We start from the raw sequence: 15465 nt of genomic DNA, 5'->3' as shown, positions 1-15465 counted from the left end.
TATTTGTGTTTGGTGTAATAGTTTTATATCTGTAAGTCCTCTACCTCCTTCCGAACGAGGAAGGTAAAGTCGTATACTGGAGGAGTGAGGGTGATGTATATGGTGTTTTGTTAATAGTGTACGTGTGTTTCTCTGTATTTGTTCTAAATCTGTATTAGTCCAACGTATAATCCCGAAAGAGTATGTAAGCACTGGTATGGCATAAGTGTTAATAGCTTTGATTGTATTTCTACCGTGTAATTTTGTTGTAAGTATACTGCGTACTCTTTGTAGGTATTGTGTGATAAGTGTTTGTTTTATACTCGTATGTTTAATATGTGTATTTTGCTGAAAACCAAGATACTTTTTTATTATTATTATTATTGTTATTATCCCTCTCTTGTTCTGGGCCCTCAACAGGCTTGCGCCCAATTACAGAGTGACCCGCATAATGCTTATTAATTTTATATCTCATTGTATTCTAATTAAAGATCTCAACGAATGGAACCGCTTTCTACCAACTACTGCCCTTCTTTCTGTCATCTGGTCAAAGTACGGGGTGGAGGGGGAGGAGTGGGGGAAGTGGTTTTATCCTTCATGGTACTCTAATGAAAGGTCTTAACGAAAGGAATTAATTTCTACCAACCATAGCCCTCCTCCTCGACCTGTTATCGTGATCGGGTATAAGTATTCCCTTATACCTCAAGAACGGATTGTCGGAAGAGGGTACCTACTCACAAAGTGCGATTGAGACATCTGCAAGGAATATATCCATTGGTGATGTCAAAACAAAAGCTATTTCGGTAAAAAAATGCGCTTTATCTGTACAAGAGTTGTGCACAATTTATACTTGTTTTTATCTATTCACGTTATTTCGGCTCCATCCAGACGGAACCAACGAAATTGGGCTACTCAAAAACCCACGCGTCCTTGCTACGCACCTACATAATACTATTCATATATGAAGCGGTACATGCGATTTTTACGTATCTAAAATTCGGCCTAGCGGGCTCCCGTTATAGTGCATGTCGAGGGACACCTGGGGATTCTTATATGGCAATGGGCGGTTAACGTGGAGCACGTAGCGTAACATTTATGGCCCCTTTTTTGTTTACTATGGGGTGCTGATTTCGTGTTGATTACTGCTTTATGTTTCAGCTTTTTCAAATATGTCTCATTTAGAACACTCCCTTTACCATTACATCTTTTTTTTTCAGGTTATGAGGCATCGTAAAGTTCAAAAATGTATTCAGATGTTCAATTCTTTGTCTTGTGTTTTTGTACACTATGAACAATTGTACCACAAAGCTTGGTTTAAGCACATCCCTCAGGTACAGTTTATTTTTTAATGGAATGGGTCGCCCAAAATGGTTTTTCAGGTGAGAGGAGTATTAGGTGCGCCGATACTAATCACCAATAATAAAACAAGAAGGTTTGTGGTCAATTTCGACCCTTACATAGTGGAGGCAATCCGGGAAACTGAGTACATACAAAAACTGGATCTTCGTAAGTGATGACATCGTATTTTCGAAAACGTCAGCACGCTCCTTTTAATAGCCGTACCGGATGTGGCTCAAATATTGGTCTTCTGTAAAAATAAGATTCTTCACGCCTACGAGGTGGTGAAGCAACTGGTTGAAAAGAACAACACCATGAGAAGAGATATGCCCAAGTTGTTCATTCCGCTACTTAAAAGTCAGCTACTGAAAATGCAAGTGGTCTTTATGCCCGCCCTCTCAACAATCACATGGACGTCAATGAGAATTCCCGACTTCTGCAAAAACGTAACGGAAACCTTGGAAATCGTACAGATGTTTCTAAAGGAAGTCACCGATATAAAGGAGGCGCGCATTGACGAAGTTTTTGCGCAAATTGCCAAGACGTTTTTAACTTTCCTTCCCCCAGAACCGATATTCCCGAATGAGTTGCTGCAAATCTGTCTATCGTATAAAATTCAAAAAGGTAATATCTCTTCTTTTCAATTTAATTTAGACCATTTAATTAGTGGCGGAAATACGCTTGAAGCTGTATACAGTCGAGAAAGCTGCAATATCGCTAGTTAATAAATTTGCCGATACACTGTCAGACCCAGAAATACAAGCTGAGAAGTACAACTGGTTGGATACGACAAAGCCCCTTAATGCATCCTCTTCTACGTCAAAGTTAGCATCGGATGCAGGTACTAAAGATTTTCAATAACGTCCATGCGATTTTGGTACAATCGTTATATTGCAGCTTTTAAGGAGATTGACCCCAAAAGTTTGTCAGACATCCACCTTTTTCACAAAGATTGCCTGGATCTTTTTGAATACTTTAATGGTAAAACCGTCGACTGTCTAGTGAGAGCAACGAAATTATCCTTGGACCTTTTAAGACAAAGGGTGAAACCGGTTAGGTACGTAGCTTACTGCCTATGTTCAATCAGTTCAATGGTTCCATTAGCTTTATGGATGACCACGCAACTCCCACCCCAATATTGCTGACCAGAATGCAATTACGCATTCCCCTCGCGGTTATCAATCCAACTCTTGACGAAATCGAGTTGCATTTCGGCAAAATTGTTAACGCCATCTTAGAGATTTCAAGCGAAATTCCAATGTGGGGCCAAGGCGACATACTTCCCGAAACTGAGATGAAAGATTTATCCAACTTTCACAAAATGATTACTGAACAAAAGGAAGTTTCACGAATATTTATGGCCCTCCAAGGGGCGATGTACCTATATAGCCCCGACGTGAAGAAGCTACTGCACGTGAGCGGCCAGCGAACTATACCTAGCCTGTATCACTCTTTCAATTTTCAGGATTATTACCATAAATACGCCTTTCTATGGACGAACGACCGCGACGACCAAATTCAGGCGTTCTGCGACGCGGAACCTTTAATCGTCCAAATTAGCGAGAGATTCACCGAGTACGACTCAAGGGCGGACGAAATACGTCAACTGCCCGAGCATTACGATATTGGACCCATACGCATTCTGATGGACGAGTATAAACTAGCGCTGTTGATCGAATCGGACGCGTGGAAGCATCTTCTAGGGAAGAAGTTGGGCATCAAGTACAAGGAGAAACTAATGGCAATGGTCGACTTTATTAAAGCCCAAGAGAAGATTTTGGCGAAACCTATCAAGGATTTGGACGACTGCAGGTAAATTTTAAATTTAGTATTACTGCGAACTTGATGATGATGTTTCCAGAACGGCAATGGCTTGCCTTCAGCGGGTACGCGAGAATTTTATCAACATGGATTTGTGTTTGGGCTTAATGGAGGAGGCATATGGAGTATTTACTAACTACAATATTGACGTACCTAAAGAGGACATTGAACGAATGGACACATTGAGACTGAACTTTAACAGTATGTTGGAGCACGTAAGTAAAGTTCGATGGACACATCTCGATTTGGTTAAACCGTTTGTTCATAGTTAAGTGTATACTTTAAAAACTAGGTACAACATGTTGCTTTTATTTCGTAAATTTGGTTTGATAAGTACCAATTTGAAATGGCAAAAAAAGGAAAAAAATGTATTTGGCTCAAAGGACCAAGTTTTGAGTGCTTTTTCTAAATATAAATTTCCTCGTGTAGGATGGTAGGGAAAGTAATAGCATAGTATAATACAGCAATATTATGGTAATAGGGATGCGCATGTCACATATCACTTATAGGTACACCGTGCGTAGTCACTCACTCACCATTCCCTGTGTATGTATCTACTGGGTTTGAGTGTATCCCCGGTCGCACCAAAACCACAACGGTAATCTACGAGCGCAGTAAAAGTAACACAGATTTTCACCGTTCTCGTTTTGACTATCCCCTCCGATACTCGGGTTTCGTAATTTTGCATTTAAGGTTGTGACCCCACATAGAGGGATCTGTCTTGTACCATCCACTTTCCTCTACAGGTGTTCTTTCAGACCCCGTCTTCGAGGTTTCATTTGAAGTTTGAACCCAATCAACTTCTTCAACGGTTACTTCGCAACCATCCACTTTCCCTTTGTAAGTACCTGCTACCGATACTCCATTTTTGAGATTCGAATTTTATTATTGAGCCCGTCGACGAATACCTCGACTCCCCACCCCATACTTTCCCTTTGTTCTCGACACACATATAGTAGTGCGAGCACTACTGCAATGACAAGCCTGTCCCCGGTATAAAGAAGGATTATTTTAGCATTTAAACAGACCTCGAAACAGACGCTTTGATGTACCGAGTGACCCAATAAGACTGTTCCTCGGCCATATCTTGAGAACCGTTCGTCATATGACTTAGGGGTAAAAAAAATTATTGGGTAAATCGGTCATAAAGAATCTCTGGAAAATATTTTCAAGTTCTAAAAATTACCAACAGAGGGCGTAACTGCCATCTTAAATTTTAAAATTGCATTTTCTTTAAATTTCGCATAATAAACTTAAAAACATTTTTTCAAATTATTAAAGAGGAACAGTTTATCTATCACTTTCCCAATATTTGAGGTTAGGAACGAGATTTTGAAAAACGGTTTTCACTGGCCTCTTTGGGTGTTATTTGGCTACTTTTTCATAAGGAAAATGTATCATTCCATTTCATTTTTAGCATTTTGGATCATAGTGTCAAAACTAGCCCCCTGGCGGAGAAAGATTCAACTAAATTAACTATATTTTGATTGATTCTTATTGCCCAAGGAATGCTTTTTCCAACGATACCAAATTTGTTGCAATCGGTCAAACGGTTAAGAAGTTAAAGCAGGTTATTGCAAAAACAATTGAACGCCCCACACTATCTTTCTTTTTGAAATAACTGAGTTTTTGTTTTTACAAAAATGATAGATAAACGGGTTCTCTTTAAGAATGTGAAAAAAGAATGTTGAGTGTATTATGCGAAATTTAAAGAAAATGCAATTTTAAAATTTAAGATGGCAGTTACGCCCTCTGTTGGTCATTTTTAGAACTTGAAAATATTTTCCAGCGATTCTTCATAACCGATTCACCCAACAATTTTTTTACCCCTAAGTCATATGACGAACTGTTCCCGAGATATGGCCGAGAACAGTCTTATTGGGTTACCCGGTACACGGTTTCTATTGGACAAATGAATTAATTAATCTCATTTTCCCAATATTTTGGAACGAGATTTTGAAAAACCTCTTTGGATGTTATTTGGCTACTTTTTCATAAAGAAAAAGTCATATCATTCCACTTGATTTTTTTGATTTCTTTAGAGTTTTGGGTCATAGTGTCAAAACTCGCCCCCTGGCGGAGATGGATTTAACTAAATTAATTGTAATTATTGAATCACATTGCCCAAGGAATGCTCTTTTCAACCATACCAAATTTTTTAAAAATCGGCCAAACGGTTAAGAAGTTAAAGCAGGTTACTGCAAAAACAATTGAACGCCCCACACCATCTTTGTTTTTGAAATAACTGAATTTTTACGAAAATGATAGATAAAAGGGTTCTCTTTAAAAATGTGAAAAAAAATGTTGTTTATTATGCGAAATTTAAAGAAAATGCAATTTTAAAATTTAAGATGGCAGTTATGCCCTCTGTTGGTCATTTTTAGAATTTGAAAATATTTTACAGCGATTCTTCATGACCGATTTACCCAATGATTTTTTTACCCCTAAGTCATATGACGAATGGTTCTCTAGATATGGCCGAGGAACAGTCTTATTGGGTCACCCGGTACTTTCATATTGTTTGTAATTGCTATGAATACAACGGGAAGTACAATCCAAATAGGATTACGGACAGTTAAATGCATAAAAATGTAGTGTACATGTACACAGCACAAGATCGCCTCAAAAATAGGCTGTCTCTATATGACACGGATAAAAATGATCGCGCGTCTAGTCTTCTTGTTCATGCGTTTACCCGGAAATGAGAGTAATACAGGCAGATCGACAGACAGATCGACATTATCGACATTTTGTTTCATTCGGATTCCTGGTGTTCAAAACGTGTGTTTCCGTAAACAAAGGAGAGGTAATTTTTTACCCCAATGTATGCCTACCTCACCAACGTGCGGGTGACAAAACCCACCAGATCCTAAGAAAACATGTTTGGTTAGTAAGACCACCGATATTTCTCTGTGGCTATCTAAGGTAAGACGATCCTTAGGGAATGATCGAATGATGATAATTAACTGATAGCTACAAAATGATACAAACTTAATCGCTGATGGTCATTTAACATATTAAATTGTTAAATACCTCAATTTTTACAGTTTATCTTCTACAAATCTTTCAGGTTTTAGTATGGAAGTTAACAAAAAAAAGTTAAACATCATTTGCTACATACCTATTTTAAACTGTTTTGTTTATCTACAATTAATTATTAATGAATTGGTAACGGTTCTTAAATAGATAGATTTATAACAGTTAATTATTATTTATCCCTTCAAGTTATCACATATAACACATGAGCGCGAATTTCATTATTTATCACTTTGGCATCGATGTTGGAACTGAAATTAAATACAAGACAATTTGGATATATACTAAACAAAAAGATTCTAGAGAATTCTCTAACTAGCATATCACATTTCATGGCAATAATGCGCTACATCCGGTTTCACTTCTTATCACCGGGCCGGTGACTAATCCTATATCCACTTGATGGTCAGTTTACATCTTGTAAAATGTAGAGGACTCATACCTCTTTGAAATGAATTAATTTGTTATATAGGCGAAACAAGTGCAGTACGACATAATTTTGGCTCAAGCACCACTTCAAGCCGAATTAATCGCTGGCGTCGCGACGTTTGCCAAGGACGTTGACGCGTTCGACATGGACTACGAGCTCAACGGCCCCATGATACCCGGCCTACAAGCGCGCGAGGCAAGTGATCGGGTCCTGCTTTTCCAAGCGCGCTTCGACGATCTATGGGCCAAATTTGAGATGTACTCGAGCGGGGAAATGCTGTTCGGAATGGAAGTTAACGACTACCCCGCACTTCACAAGCGAAAGAAGGAGTTCAATCTTCTAAATAAGCTGTACGGGTTATATCTGCAGGTGAACAGCACCATAGATGGGTACTTCGATCTCTTGTGGAGTGATGTTGATACCGAAGTTATTATTACAGAATTAACGGATTTCCAAAACAAGTCAGTAGTTCATCGCCACTGCAAAAACTAGTAACGATGTTTTAGGTGTCGCAAATTACCGAAGGCTCTGAAGGATTGGCCTGCGTTTCTAGATTTGAAACAGAAAATTGATGACTTCAATGAAACGTGCCCTCTTCTAGAATTAATGGCGAATAAAGTAAAGTTTGTTCTTCTGCAACAATTGGAGTCAGTTGATTTGTTTCAGGCCATGAAAGACAGACACTGGAAAAGAATAGCTAAGGTGACCAGTTACGAGTTTCCGATAGAGTCTCCAACCTTTACGCTACGTGACGTTATGGAAGCCCCTCTATTGAAGTTTAAGGATGATGTAGAGGACATTTGCATTAGCGCGGTAAAGGAAAAGGACATCGAGGCAAAGTTGAAGCAAGTAATTGCCGATTGGGCGATTGTTGACTTAACGTTCGGCACTTTCAAAACTAAAGGAGAGCTACTGCTCAAAGGCAGCGAAACTGGCGAAATTATTGCAATGCTAGAAGACAGTTTGATGATTTTAAACTCTTTATTAAGCAACAGGTATAACGCACCGTTCAAGAGAGACCTCCAAACATGGGCGCACAAGCTAGTGACAACATCCGAGGTTCTCGAAAAGTGGATGCAAGTCCAAAATTTGTGGGTGTACTTAGAGGCTGTATTCGTAGGGGGAGACATATCAAAACAATTGCCGGCGGAAGCCAAAAGATTTTCGGTAAGAATTCATCTCTGCCAATCATACCTTATGGGTCTTTCAGGCCATTGACAAGGCGTGGTTGAAGATTATGGTAAGGGCTCACGATATTGTTAACGTGGTGGAATGCTGCACGGGTGATGAAACCATGACTCAGTTATTACCGTATCTTCTAGACCAATTGGAGACGTGTCAAAAAAGTTTAACGGGATACCTAGGTATCCACCTTCTTTCCATCGGAAGTGAGTTCATGGCAAATGTTCACAGAATCGAAAAGGCTATGCTTTCCACGATTTTTCTTCATATCCGATCCTGTACTGCTGGAAATTCTAGGCCAGAGTTCCGATCCGCACTCTATTCAGCCACATTTACTCAGCTTATTCGACGCCGTTTACAAAGTAAGAATCTAGCAAAGCTTACCGCCCTCATTAATTGAGAACGCAGGTTATTTTCGACGAAAATAAATACGAGGACGTAATCGCCATGTCGTCGGATTTGGGTGAAGTTGTTCCATTCGATAAGCCGGTCAACTGCGTCGGCGGGGTTGAGATATGGCTGAATAAGCTACTAGGGACTGTGCGAGATACCGTAAGGAACGTGATTGCGGTTCAAGCTCAATGTTTCGTAAATCCGGATTACGACTTTATCAAGGGGTTTGTCGAATTTTGCGGACAGGTGATTACACGAATCCCTTCCGGCAGGAAATAAAAGCGTCTTGTAGGCGGGTTTAGTCGGCGTTCAGCTCTTGTGGACTAAAGAAGCAGAAATTGCCATTCGAAAATCACGCGTCGATAAAATTATCATGAAAGCGACTAACCAGAGGTTTTTAGACATTCTAAACGATTTAATCGATCTTACGTCCAAGGATTTAACGAAAATGCAGCGAACACGTTACGAAACCATGGTAACAATACATGTCCATCAGAGGTATGTTGTTGATGGTAGGTATAACTGGACTACATGAAACCCTTTAGGGATATCTTTGATGATATGGTCCAGTTAAAGGTAAGGTCATTGAATGATTTCGAATGGCAGAAACAAGCCAGATTTTACTACAACGAAGAGAACGATCAGTGCGTGGTTAAAATTACTGATGTCATTTTTGAATACCAAAACGAGTACCTTGGCATTACAGAGCGCTTAGCGATCACTCCATTAACCGACAGATGTTACATTACTTTGGCCCAGGCCATTTGTAAGTAAGGCGCTAAAAGCTAACAATAAGTAGGCCTTTTAGGGATGAATATGGGCGGCGCACCAGCTGGACCTGCTGGTACCGGAAAAACCGAAACCACCAAAGACATGGGGAGAACGTTAGGAAAGTTTGTAGTAGTCTTTAATTGCTCAGACCAGATGGACTTTAGAGGTTTGGGACGAATCTATAAGGTATCATCTGGCGTTTTACTCATGGCGTCATCGCTAACCTTCATTTAGGGTTTAGCTCAGTCTGGTACATGGGGCTGTTTCGACGAATTCAACAGAATTGAACTGCCTGTACTGTCGGTTGCGGCACAACAAATTTACATAGTGCTAACAGCCCGTAAGGAGAGGAAACCTTTTTTTATATTTAGGCAGGTTTTATAATTTACGTAAGTACGTAAAAAAATATCTACATCGTAGTGATGGAGACAACGTTTCCATGAATATCGAATTTGGTATATTTCTAACCATGAATCCTGGTTACGCCGGTAGACAAGAACTGCCGGAAAATTTAAAGATAATGTTTCGCACAGTTTCCATGATGGTTCCCGATCGCCAGATCATCATTCGAGTGAAACTGGCGTCATGCGGTTTCAAAGAAAACGTAATCTTAGCTAGAAAGTTCTTCACCTTATATAAACTCTGCGAGGAGCAGCTGTCAAAGCAGGTTCGCATGGTATCGTCAAACTTGCACCTTAATTTACGTTACAGGTACATTACGATTTTGGCTTGCGTAACATTCTCTCTGTTTTACGAACACTCGGCGCCCAGAAACGAATGAATCCGAACGATACAGAGGAAACGATCGTTATGAGAGTGTTAAGGTATAACCGTCGCGTACTAATTCTTAACGAAGCAAGTCATTATTTATCAGGGATATGAATTTGAGCAAACTGGTCGACGAAGACGAGCCGCTGTTCTTGTCGCTTATTGACGATATGTTCCCGGGAATAAAATTAACCGTTCACTCGTGGAAGGATCTTCAAAGGTCGATTGCAAACCAAACGGCGCAAATGGGCATTATTAATTACTCTTCGTGGAATTTAAAAGTGGTGCAGCTGTACGAAACATACTTGGTACGACATGGACTGATGGTATTAGGTAAAAAAAACACATTTTTTTTATTTATACAAAGAAGAGTTGTTTCACGTGAATAGTAGGGACAACTAGGGAATGCAATCCCGCAGCACACAGGATCCCGGTATTTGCGGTATCCCGCAAAATTTTAAAAACATTCGGAAATAAGCAATTTTGTGCAGTTAACGGAATATTCTCAAGAAAACACATTGTATTTCGCAGAAAGAATGCATCACATCTGCCGTCATTTCTTGTCGCCGGTGAGCAATCTTTTATGGCCCCTCCATGTCTACCTGGATGTCTAGAATATTCGCTGTAATATTTCCATACGACGAGTCCGATATATTGTCTACAGGAATAACAGTTCCTGCGTTTTAAAACAGTAGCAAAATAAGTCCGATTTGCGCACTCACTCGCTGTTTAACAAAGTTAATAACAGATACAGGTTTGCGCGTAATTATTAGGTACATGAACTGCAACAACAAAAATATGCGAAATAATCAAATTCGCAGAGTTGCTAATGTATGGTGGTAAGCTTGGTCGATAAATTCTGCAATCCAGCAAATCCCGCGGGATCCTGCTCCATTTACGTACGGGATTAATCCCGCAAAAAGGCATTCCCTAGAGACAACTAAGCTGTTTGGCAACGTCCTTACAAATCGAGGTGTACATACCACCGTAAGTCAAATGTACGGTGGTATTTATACCTTGACAGTGCTATCAGACAGCAACTCTCGCGAGAAATCTTGCTAATCTATTTCCGCCTTTGGGTATGAAGTTTTTACAAAAGCCCATAAATAGGAAATTTAGTTCTGCACATGCGCAAATCTATTTCATAGTATGTCCACTAGATTCACTTTTATGAAAAGCATCCGTAGTTGTAACGGAAACGCGCAGTTGCTGTTGACATTTTTTGAATTGTCAAGTATAGTAGGCGCGGAGTTTTTATCGAGATAGCAGAAAACTTGCCAGCTCGGTGGTTCCGTATAGACGACGCCGAAATAACAAAAATGCCGTTCTACTACTGGCTAAAAAGGGAAGCTGTCCGGAGATTTGCGTTGGGTCCGTTTCAGAGTTGCTGCTCAGCAACATAAATAGCAAAGGAAAAATCAGAACGGGCATAGATTAAAGCAGGCATATGTTACCATAGCGTGTAGGTCGTCCAAGTTTCGGAATTACAAAAAATGGGAATTTACTCGAGCCTCCTAGGGACCTGAACTTTGTAGATTAGATGGGAGAAAGAAAAAAAGTTACATGTTGTACATCCTTCCACCGGTGGGGCCGCGTTTACACTTTTTTAATAATGTGTAAAACAAAATAATGAGCGCGTCAATAGCTTGATGTGACGATAACTTAGAAGGATTCTCTTGATCTGATAGTTTTTCAAGTGAAGCATTTTTTTATTGTTTTAGACACACTTTATATTATTATGAGTCATCGCCGTAATAGATATTAAACTCACAAAATTTACAGTAAAACACACAAACAAACCAGAGGGTTGTACGTATAATTTGTGACACGACCGTCTGACATGTTCAACTGCTGAACGCACTGAACTTTATTCTCGATTTGTTCTACTTTGGAGTGTAGTAATCGACAGACTATATTTCTTCGGTTATTTTTGAATAATTTCCTTCAAAATAATAAAAATTTCAACGCGCTTGACAATGTCGAGGTTGTTTCTGCAAGTTTGTGACCTCCCCACTCCCTTACGCCACGCTCAATTTGTCAGATTATTGAAATGCACACTTTTCAACACGTAGTCAACCCACTTTACTTTAATATCTGACGCGTTCGAGTATTTCTAACGGTCTATTTTTTATTATTCTGGTGGTAGCTCTACCATACTACATTAAGAGCTTATATGGGGTGCAAGGTAGGCTTTACACCGCGCTTCAGTGAATCACAAAATCCTCTTTCGAGCTACCCTACTATTATACAAGGTTGGGTAGTTAATACTAATTTCGTAATCGCACTATTGCCTTTCCGGGAAAGCGAGATACATGTGATTTTCTATAATAAATTTAAGCAACGGTAAATTCATTATTTGGTGTTACGATCGCTCAAACAAAAAAAGAAATAAAAAGTGGTGTTCACAAATAAAACATTCTATGTGTGTATTACGAGCTTCGAGTACTACGAAGAATTAATCTATTTATCAACAACGACACACCTTAACTTAAGAAAAACTGACGACGTATCAATTCAACAAGGAGGCCTCCTTTCAGAACGGAACAATCCACTTTTATTAACAATAAGCACGAAACCTGGGACATTTATTGAATATATCAAATCAAAGGTCCTTGGAAACGGATTACAGCGTACACGTAATATTCATGATTTTGTGCGATTTTCGATAAATTCAAATTATCTTAAAATTCTACTTCTCCTATAGATCATCTAGCCGATATTTGTATTAGACTAAAAACATTTTTTGTAATGAATTTAGGACCAACCGGCGCCGGAAAGACCAAGTGCATGATTTGTTTGATGAGAGCCATGACCGAAGGTGGACTACCTACGAAAGAAATGCGGATGAATCCAAAGGTAAGTGATATGTCCCTCAGGGGCGGCTTTACATCCTGAATTAATCTTGGATTTGCCTGTGGTGGTAGTCGGTTTGGTACCGATCGCAAATAGTCGTCTTCTCTTCTGACCCAGTATGCGTTCGCTTCTGCGTCTTCTACGGCATGGGTACCCGTAAGCTTTGAGTAGAATTTCTCCGTCGCTCGGGTCCTTAACGTAAATCAGTATAAAGGCCGATTCAGAGTTCCGTAACGCTAAGCGGTAAGATGTAACGATAAGAAACAAGAAAAATAAACATACAGTATTTTTCCGTGAGACGCAAGACGTAAGTAGTAAGAGGTAAGAAATGGATTATTTCATTTCATACCTTATCGCTTACGAAATCAGATGCAATCGTTACGGATCGTGCGAGTTCGTTAACGGTTTATCACGTGTTTTGTACAGTGTGAGCAACAATGATTGAAGCGTGCGTCATCACCGCTTGTTCCTATTAATATCAAAACTACCTTCTTTGTATGGAGTTGTATACGAAAATGACGTTCTGCGCTGTCACAGTGACGTGCGTCTATTCGTATTTCGTATCTTGTATCAAATCAGCATATGCTATGAGCGGCACGCTTCAATCTTTGTTGCTCACTCTGTATAAAAGACTGATCAGCTGCGCGCAGTGTTGCCGTGTACATGTTTTTTATTAAGATGAGAAGGTATTTGACCGTTAAACATTTGTGTTGAAGGTGAATTAACATTAGAAGCGCTATGATTATGATATCGTCACTATCCATATTCGTTTACCTACGTCGATCAAAAGCAAAATAACCTTTGGTGCTACAATCTCAAACGTAAGTAACCACAAGCACGTCAGTTTGACAACATATGACGCAAACGAGAAAATCAAATCGCGCATGTGCAAGGTAGCAATTGTTTTACGGTCTTCCCTTACCTCTTACGAGCTACGTTACCGCTTATTTCTTGTTTCGTACCTCATACCGATGCGGAACTCTGAATCGGCCTTTACTGGTAAAATAGTGTCTGCAAATCCTTCTTGGTTTCCTGGTTTTGCCGTTAATCGGACTTGGTGTGATGTAGATGTGATGGTGGGTGTCCAGTGCATACAACCCCATTTTTTTAGTACCACATTCAAAGTTACCGACTTGAACTGTTTTTGAAAATCGGGTAACGTGCGAGGATCTGAGGCGCATATCCAACAGTCTAGATTCTAGAACGCGTTTTCTCGCAGCTTGGTTCGTACGGGGGAAAGCTGCCTTGCGAGGCAGCTCGGGTAACCTCATTGGCTGCCGTAGGTATGTCCCGCTTTTGACTTGTCGTGGTACGATTTGATGTAGCTCTGTAGGTACTACCAGCTCGTTAGGAACTGTGCCTCTTATTCATGGTTGCCCATCGTGAACGTGACGTGGGGTGCTTCTAATCATGTGTTTTCCAGCCCTTGACTGGTTTCCCTAGTCTTCAACGGGTAAAGCGCATACGGTTTGGGTACTGTGTAGACAGATTCTCTTCTTCTCTCTAGCTTTCTCGTAACGATTTTATATGTCCGACCTTTATTGGTTTTTTAATCGCTGTTTTTAAGGACATCAGTGCTGCTTTGGGTGAATTGTTTCCTTTATTTTTGGCGTGTCCTAGAAATCGTTTCTTTTTTCCATCGATTTACGATCCAGTGTATCTGTTCCCTCCAGAACTTTTGATTTTCGGTTCACGTTCCAAAAGATGTATTCGTTTTCACTTAATGTCCCCTCCTTCTCAACCTTCAATTCTCCTATATTATAGGACACCTCCTCGCTGGCGAAAATAACTACAGTCACGAAACTTCTGCCACTTCTTTGGAATTATGGCGCACTTTTCCTATTCAGCACAGCAATTATTTCGCGATAATTTGACCTAACGGGTTCCCCTTGGAGTCTATTCAGAGCCCTCGCGTTAAATGGTCTGTAACTTGCAGGTAAAGCGCATTTTTTTAAAACACCCCTACAAAATTTCTTCCATAAATAAGAAAGTTGGCACTGCACATCCTACACGAAACCAAATTTGGAAAATGGCACTACATTTGCTTTTATTTCAAGTGGCTATGTATCAAATTTCATTTAAATCTCTCCATAAATAAGAAAGCTGGCACTGCGCATGCGCAAAACGAAATTTTGAAACTGGCGTTAAATTTGGTTTTAGTCCAAGTGGCTATGTATCAAATTGTATTTAAATGCCCAATGGTTATATTTCTTCCAAACGTCCCAATCGCCCTTTGTAGGTACTTTCCTTTGACAATTCACTCTTAAGACACAAGTAATTATAACCGATCACGACAAGGGATCGAGGAGGAAGACTATAGTTAGTATAAATTAATTCCTTGAGACGTTTCATTAGAGTACCATGATGGATAAAACTAGTTCCACTCCCCCCTCCCTTCCCCCTCTACCCGTACTTTGATAAGAGGACAGAAAGAAGGGCAGTAGTTTGTAGAAAACTGTTCCTGAGACCTTTAATTAGAATGCAATGAAAGATAAAATCTTTTTTAATTCTTAAAAAATGCGCTAATTAGATCACTCCTATCTGTAATTGTTGTATACAGAGCGTTTCGTATTTTTTCCTTCTGATGTAAGGTGTACTGCCGAACCATAGGTGTATGTCACCACAGTTTCTTCCTGTTTGTTACGTATCGGGTATCGTGCACCTTCCAGCACTTCGAGTATTTGATCACTCCGATATTTTTCCTCTGCTCAGGTAATTCATCCTGGCATTCAACCTCTTCGGTATGGGTAACAGCTGTCCATTCTCCAGGTGCAGGTTCTTGGCTATGGTATGTAGGTATCATCTTCGTCCATATACTATGAAATATGCGAGTCTCCCCCACTTGTTTTTGTCTATCACAATCCTTAGGGGACCTTGCTTTGTTTCATGGACGA

The 15465-nt window shown here is 39.9% G+C and overlaps 1 protein-coding gene across 1 annotated transcript in view; it reads left to right on the top strand.

Moving 5' to 3' along the window:
• The first annotated feature begins 1199 nt into the window (after positions 1-1199).
• The window catches only part of LOC116173991 (dynein heavy chain 8, axonemal-like), a 31315-nt gene continuing 17049 nt past the window's right edge, over positions 1200-15465 (top strand). The window contains exons 1-22 of the mRNA XM_031491755.1: positions 1200-1310; positions 1359-1485; positions 1537-1941; positions 1985-2158; positions 2215-2374; positions 2422-2731; positions 2783-3129; positions 3179-3353; positions 6647-7065; positions 7111-7222; positions 7271-7771; positions 7815-7968; positions 8018-8148; positions 8195-8425; positions 8472-8677; positions 8725-8945; positions 8988-9136; positions 9185-9321; positions 9371-9617; positions 9662-9774; positions 9825-10051; positions 12477-12574. Of these exons, the coding sequence (XP_031347615.1) occupies positions 1200-1310; positions 1359-1485; positions 1537-1941; positions 1985-2158; positions 2215-2374; positions 2422-2731; positions 2783-3129; positions 3179-3353; positions 6647-7065; positions 7111-7222; positions 7271-7771; positions 7815-7968; positions 8018-8148; positions 8195-8425; positions 8472-8677; positions 8725-8945; positions 8988-9136; positions 9185-9321; positions 9371-9617; positions 9662-9774; positions 9825-10051; positions 12477-12574 (4755 nt within the window). The remainder of the gene's footprint in view (positions 1311-1358; positions 1486-1536; positions 1942-1984; positions 2159-2214; positions 2375-2421; positions 2732-2782; positions 3130-3178; positions 3354-6646; positions 7066-7110; positions 7223-7270; positions 7772-7814; positions 7969-8017; positions 8149-8194; positions 8426-8471; positions 8678-8724; positions 8946-8987; positions 9137-9184; positions 9322-9370; positions 9618-9661; positions 9775-9824; positions 10052-12476; positions 12575-15465) is intronic.

The sequence above is a fragment of the Photinus pyralis genome, unplaced genomic scaffold (genome assembly GCF_008802855.1).
Source record: "Photinus pyralis isolate 1611_PpyrPB1 unplaced genomic scaffold, Ppyr1.3 Ppyr1.4_LG6, whole genome shotgun sequence".
Classification (NCBI taxonomy): domain Eukaryota; kingdom Metazoa; phylum Arthropoda; class Insecta; order Coleoptera; family Lampyridae; genus Photinus; species Photinus pyralis.
This window is presented reverse-complemented; position numbering and strand designations above follow the sequence as displayed.